Source organism: Eleutherodactylus coqui, chromosome 3, assembly GCF_035609145.1.
Source record: "Eleutherodactylus coqui strain aEleCoq1 chromosome 3, aEleCoq1.hap1, whole genome shotgun sequence".
Taxonomy (NCBI): Eukaryota; Metazoa; Chordata; class Amphibia; order Anura; family Eleutherodactylidae; genus Eleutherodactylus; species Eleutherodactylus coqui.
Window position 1 is genome coordinate 166546284 of NC_089839.1, and position 7766 is coordinate 166554049.

Here is a 7766-nt window from a genome sequence, read left to right on the forward strand (position 1 = left end):
TATATTTATGTATATCTGTGTTTTATGCATATATATATATGTTCATGTGTACATATGTTTTTGTGTATATACTTGTGTGTGTGTGTGTGTGTGTATGTGTATGTAGATAGTTATACACAGTTAACAGATTTGCAGTATTGTCATTATTATCATTTTAACAATTAAACTAAATGATGTTATCTGACTCACAGTGACTTATCTGTATCTTTATCTATATCTTTCTCAGTTGATGAAGCTGCTATTTCTGAAGATTATTAATCCCATTATTTATGAGTATGGATTGTGATTTAGTGTGTATTACCCCAGGAGCTGTAGAGATAGTGCTGGAGATTTATGAGCTGGATTGTGCAGTGACACATTACCCAGGATCAGATAATGGCCATGTACAGTATGTCTGTTCTAAATTAAAAGTAAGAGTGAAATGTGGCTGATAATGTGCCCTGCTGGGAGTGATGTGTTGTTCTATGGAGGGTGCTGGGCCTGCCTCTCACTATCATCACCATAGTATGGGAAGTCAGGGCATTACTGTGCTGGATATCATAGGCTCCTGCACCGTTCTGGGAGGGGACAAGGAGCTGACTTTCAGAAGTTTGGGAACTCTGAAGCTGCTGCACACTTTATCCAACACTAAGCAGAAACAACAGGATCTACTACTTCTCCGCTCACTCTTGAACTGATCCAGGCTCTACAGAAGACACAGTCACCCCCAGAGGAGAATGACAGCCAGTCTGGAGGGTTCACAGAGAAGTTTTTCTTATCTGGACTATCTGCTCTAGTTCTATCCAGGAATCTGCTCGGATACAGGGAGAATACAGTCACTTATCGCATAGAGCAGGCTTAAGAAGAGACAATCATGCAGCACCCCCTGGATATTGGGGCTCACTATTTCCCACATGAAACCTTTGCTGATCACAGGTCTCATCGATACAGGAGTTTCATGATAGAAGAGATTTTAACTGACCACCAGGACCCCAAAATTGTTCCTCCTACGGGGGATCTGCTGAAATTTGGGGTACAGGCCCTGTTATCCACTAGACCTTACCACAACCACCTAGGTAGGTACAATGCCGATGGATAGATAGATAGATAGATAGATAGATAGATAGATAGATAGATAGATAGATAGATTGATAGATGTTCTTCTTGTATTGTCTTACATTAATATAATTATTATTCTATGCTGTAATGTTTATTAATGATATATTACATAATGCCTGTAAGCACTTAGAATATATTAACGCAAGTTATAATCTATCTGACATTTTATTTTTTATGTGTGTTCTTATACCAACCTTATAAATTCTACATCCCTCGTACTAAAGCACAACAGTCTGTAGAGAATGTAACATACACAAGTTCGTAAAGAGGATAAATAGGTACAAGGAAATAAAAGTACAATACATATATAAACATATAGAGAGATAGATTGCAAATACAGTTAGATACATCGGCACCCTTATGTCACGTTCTATCAGTCTGCATATAATGTATTCATTGAATCTATATCTATCTGTCATATTTCACTGATGGACAAGAACTAAAGCATCCATAGAAACGAGAAATCGCTAGCTGCAAACAAATACACATATACAATTTATAAAGTTCTATCTATCTGTCACTATTATATTATTATTTTCTCATTTTACATTAAGATGTTATGACCAGTATATTTGATAGTCATAGTCGTATTATTCTTAAGCATGTTTAAATGGTGATGATTAACATCACCATCATCATACATTACATCTTTAAACCTTTGGTGATACACGGTGTATCTGTGCATTCACTTTGAAATGTTTCAAATTTCAGTTAGGCCTACATAATAATAGTAAAATACTAATAATACCTGAAAACATGCAATGATCAAAACTCTGTTCCTGTGTTATTTATACAGTACGGTATTCAAAATATCTGCCCCCGTATATAAAGGCCAAATTAGAAAGGGCCGCATGATCAATTTATTGATCGTTGGTAGAAATATTGGTAACTTCTGTATGCATTAAATACATTGTCTCTACATTGTTTCGATTTTTTATGGCAATGTGTATACAGTATTGTGTGTGATTTATTACACCGAATATCCGTTATAACAAAACTCATACTGTATTATTGTTAATTTTAGCGTTATTTGAAGTTCTGGTTAATGAATCTCCAAACTTGTAGATAGATAAGTAAACAGATATAGCTCGATCCTTCGATAGATATGCTAGAGCTATCGATAGATAGATCATAGATATATATGAGATAGATAGATAGATAGATAGATAGATAGATAGATAGATAGATAGATGATAGATAGTATGTCTCTGTAATGTATTGCAATACAAGCTATCAGTAGTAAAACAGTAAAACAATGACATTTCTGGCACTCATACACATATTTATCGATGAGACCTATGCAGATTCCACTAGAGGTTTTACATGGGCCCCCTGCATGTAGTATTGTACGGAACAGTTTTTTTTTTTGGGGGGGGGGGGGGGTGCAAATTAACCCATTGTCAGCTAGACTGAATATTCATACTTCAAGGTGTCACTGTAATGACAGTAATGTTTGTGGTTATACAATATAGTAATAATAATGTTAATAATATTTTTGGATTTGTGCCTTCTGCATGAGTAGTCCGTAATCATTCCATGCCCTGCCATTCAGGTGAATAATACCAGCATATAACAGCCATGTCTTTTCTACAGCTCTACTGAAGGCAGAACAGGCCTCCATGTTCAAGTTCCCCCTGAGCCCCTTGAACTGCCCAGGACTGAGCTCCCCCATCAGCTCTGCACTCCTGGCTGCCAGCCAAGGTCTCCAAGGAGGGTCAGGGTCTCCTCACCACCTGCCACTAGAACTGCACCTCAGGGGGAAACTGGAGGCAGGAGTCTCAGAGCAGGGCAGTAAAGCCAAGAAGGGCAGAAGAAGCCGGACTGTGTTCACTGAGCTACAGCTGATGGGACTGGAGAAGAGGTTTGAAAAGCAAAAATACCTTTCCACACCTGACAGGTAACTATCATCATCACCATCATTACCCCATCATGCCACTTCTTTGATCTTATTGGTTGTGAAAGAACAGTATTCAACAGACTGTTAAATGGGCAATAAATAACCTTAAATGCATCTTGTCTCTGCATGCGGTGACACTGAATACAGTTTGCTGTTTTCTGTATTCAGCCAGAGGCTGCCTATAACGTTCACTTATTGAATTACAGAAAGTCCAAAAAAATATCTGACACCATGATGACTTCTTTATATCCAGTTCTATCAAGATCTTAATTGTGATATTAAATATAATAGCATCTTTACCATCCAAAACCTGCATTAAATAATTTATGATGTGGAATTTATAGGATCTGGTGAATATTCTGCATCTAAACAGCAGAGAAGAAATTGTGTTCTTATGTTTTGCCAACAAGCAAATAATTCATGAATGTAATTTAAAAATTAGATTAAAAATACTAAATTGTTTTTATTCTACAGTATAAGGTTATAGTCACATGAATGTTTTTTTCAGTCCAGTTTACGGAACAAAAAAATAGGTCTGAAATAAGATGGAAATAAACAATATTATTTTAAACAATTATATTCACACTTGCAATGTTTTATTCGCACAAATAGGATGGGGGGGGGGGGAGGGGGGGGATCGCTGCATGTCCTATTTTGGTGTGCTTTTCTGACAAAAATCACCCATACACGTCTACAGCTGCATTTAAAAAATCAGATTGCACTCGCATGATGCAAGTGCAATCTGATTTAATGCAGGTAACCATGGAAACCACATATTAAAAAAAAGAGGACCAAGATGCAATTTGTTTATATACGTGCGAGAAAAACGCATGCACAACCTAAAAACAAATTGCTGAAAAATCGCAAGCGTGCATGAAAATCACAGAAAATTGCTTGGAAAATGGGACTAATTTATACAGTCTGCATTTGCAAATACCTGTTCAAAAAACCCTAAGGTTGTATAGACATCATTTTTTTAGGCCTGAATTATCAGTCTGATTTTTCTCGCAATTTTCATGCACTATTTGCATCTATTTTTCATCAGTTTTTTACGCACATAAAAAAATATGCAAAAAAAATGTACAAGCTCAGCACTTCCTGGTTTTCTGAATGAACTTGCCACCAAAACAATCCCATGCAGATCAATGAAACAAATTTTCTGCAACAAATCATATGCATGTGAATATACCATAAAGGCTGTATACACAGGATTTTTTTTTTGGGGGGGGGGGGGGGGTCCTGAAATATCAATCAGATTTCTTTTGCGATTTTCATGCGTTTTTGAGCTTTTCATGCATGATCTGCATCCGTGTTTTACACCTGTATAAAATGTATAAATGTATAGGCTCAGAACTTCCTGGTTTCCTTACATTTTTTATGGTCCCCGTGGTTACATGCATAAAAAAATTAAAATAGATCACATTTAATTCATGCAAGTGCAAAACATTTTTTAAAATGCATTTACAGACTTCCATACAAAAATTGCACCAAAATAGGACATACTGTGATTTTTTTTTTATTTGGGCTGTTCATCCAAGTAAAAAAAAAGCCAATGAGAATATTCATAATGAAATGCAAAGGTTTTATTTCCCTCCGATTTCAGACTGATTTTTTTTCTGTCCAAAAATCGTATGGTAAAATCGTTTGTGTGAATACAGCCTTATTTCCTATAACTTTCATGACATATGGCATATGGATTCTATGGAGACTGAGATGCAGAAAATAGAACAGTCAAAAGCCTGTTGCTGCTGTATGCTAAGGCTTTAAGGACAGTCTAAAAGTTTAACTAGACATGCTGGTACTTGTGGTGTCTGCTGACTATATATCTATGCTACATACATAAAACATAACATATTTTAATATAACTGAAAGAGAAAAATATATTTATTACATAAACTGTTCTGCTTATAAATCTGCTAAACTACAATGTTATATTTTCTGTAATATATTAAATATGTCTACATATTATGTCACACTGTACACTTAATTGGCACTGTTTACAAGATTCTAGAAACAGATTTAATTAAATAAGCCATTGTTACTAATTATATCAGATATTAATGCTATAATAGCATGATAAATGTGTGACAATTCCTTCGCTAAATGATTTTTTCTTCTTCATAAAACAAATAGGAAATAATAAGCTAACCTTATATTATGCCTTTATAACTGGGTTCCCCAGAACGAAAGCTTTATATTACAGTTGCTGGGACGTTTTTACACCCAACATAGCAGTGAATATCCCGGTAAATATATGCAGAAGCTGATTCTTGCAGCTCTGCATCACACACCATTTACTTCCTATAATAAAATTATAACAATTCTAGATTTCCAGGAATATTAATAGAAGAGTGTTATTATTCTACAGTAGTGTGATCAGCACAAAGTGCAGTCCCCCAGTGTAGAGAGGTGCGCACAGGGAGAAATGTTCTCAGGAGCAGAGTCCTTCTTGTTACTGTATATAGATCGGGGTCCTCAGTTTAATTCTCCATTAATCATCTACATATCAAAAACACCTACAGTACTGTATATTGTCGGATGGTCATCCCGGGGGTCTCTGTCCTTCATTAAGTAGAGTAAAGAATGCAATTGAATCCAATTGTATACAGTTCGGTGACTAATATATTGTGTCCAACTTTCTCATTTGCGCAAATTTAGCACACATGTTGTATCTATCTATCTATGCATTTATGTCCTTTATGTTAAAGATATTATTTTCTCATCTATTTTTTCCAGGATAGACCTAGCAGAATCTCTGGGTCTCAGTCAGCTACAGGTTAAAACCTGGTATCAAAATCGGCGCATGAAATGGAAAAAAATAGTAAGTGGCTTGTTGCCATTTTTTTTATTTGCTTTTGTATTATCGAAATGCAGTGGAAAAATATATTATTTTATATACAGACATTAAGGGACATAAATCTCTCTTTTATTAAGCAAAAAAAAAATATCGAAACAACAACAATAATAATAATTAGTTTGTTATGTAGATAATAAAATGAAGGAGAATTTAGATAAGCATTTATGGGTATATTACACTACCAATACATTACAGACTGGATCATCCGTTACATTTTTGAGGACTGGAATAGTTTTGACAATAATAAAATGCTATATCCTGTATCGATCATTTACAAGAAGACGATTACAGCATCTGAAGTTCGTTTCTATTCACAAATCTGCTATATTCTTCTAAAATACATCTGTTTGTACTTTAGGTTTTGCAAGGTGGGGGACTTGAATCCCCAACTAAACCCAAAGGTCGCCCTAAGAAGAATTCCATCCCGAGCAGCGAGCAACTTTCAGAGCAGGAGAGAGCTAAGGAAGCAGAGAAACAGCTGGAGGAGCTGCACTCACCTTGTGAGGTCAATCAGGAGGAGTAAAGAAGACCCCATGGCGGTGCCGCACAAATGAACGGAGGAGCGCACTGATACAGAGAACATGGCCCTGGTGAACTTATTGATACTTTCCTCCAGGAGGATAAGGGTACTTAAGATGGAGCATGTCACGAAGTGGTTTACTCAGAAGCACTGGGACTTATGTAAAGCAACACAAGACTTATCTAAGAGACGTTCCAAGGAACAGAGACTCTTACTTACTGTATGGTCCAGACCATACACTAAAGACTCAGAAGAAGGCTCTGTTGGCTGTATTATGGGATTTCAGGCCACAGCTTAGCTAATATTTTGGCCCCCATTTGTACAAAACCCCTTTAATTATTCTGATTGCAGAATGTGGATTTTTCTAATATATGGAAATAGGGATTTAAGCTACAGATTCCAACCTTCTCCTTTTGTTATCTCACCTGAAGATACAGTAACACAAGCTGAGTGGCACAAGGGTTAGTAGACTATTCTCTAATCTTCCTTGTCCTTTGTATTTAATATTCTATTTGTATGTGTTGTGTTTCCAGTGTATATATGTAAGACTACACAAACATTTCGAAGACGTTGTTCAATATGAGTTTTTGCCATGTTAAATTTTGTATTTTTATCTATTAAAATGTATAAATGGTTTTTCACAACAAAGCCTGATTTCATGGATTACTGTAACTATATGGACCCATGTTGGGCTCCTTGACACCCAAAAGACCATGATTAATTACAAGACCTTGTCCTGTCTGTTTTCTCATATTAGCAAAGCATGGCTATGTATGGCACAAGACAGGGACTAGCCATAATGTAGATTATTTAATAATCCAGCTACTTGGCTACTGACAGTATTCCCACATTGATGTAGATAAATATATTTTGTGAATAAGAATGCAGTATTTGGAATTGCATTAAAAGTTGTTTTTTTTTACATTGAATTGAATTTTGTCTGCATCTGCTCTCTATAGTCTGCAATCAATGGGGTTAACTCTTTCTTTCTCTTTCGCTTTTTCAATAAGCAAAAATAGGAATCTGTATATACCTAATAGTATCTATCTATCTATCTATCTATCTATCTATCTATCTATCTATCTATCTATCTATCCATCTATCTATCTATCTATCTATCTATCTATCTATCGATTGATCGATCGATCGATCACTATTGGTGTACATGCTAATATAAAAATATATATATATATATATATATACATGTGTGGAAAAAAATGCTGCAATGTAAGAATGCTTTCAAAAATAGAAGTGTTAATAGTTTATTTATGTAAAATTAGGGCATATTCACACAATGGAATTCACCACCGAATTTTCGCATGAATTCCGCTTTTAAAAACTGCATCAAAAACTGTGTCTTCTTGCCGCAGTTTTTGGTGCGGATTTAGCCCTAT

At 35.6% G+C, this 7766-nt stretch overlaps 1 protein-coding gene across 1 annotated transcript; it reads left to right on the plus strand.

The window, feature by feature from the left end:
• Nucleotides 1-564: 564 nt before the first annotated feature.
• Nucleotides 565-7266, plus strand: BARX1 (BARX homeobox 1). The gene is made up of 4 exons (XM_066596499.1): nucleotides 565-1055; nucleotides 2692-2995; nucleotides 5732-5816; nucleotides 6211-7266. Exons 1-4 carry the CDS (start codon nucleotides 854-856, stop codon nucleotides 6373-6375), a joined length of 756 nt encoding a protein of 251 aa, XP_066452596.1. The 5' UTR covers nucleotides 565-853; the 3' UTR covers nucleotides 6376-7266.
• The last annotated feature ends 500 nt before the right edge of the window (nucleotides 7267-7766 follow it).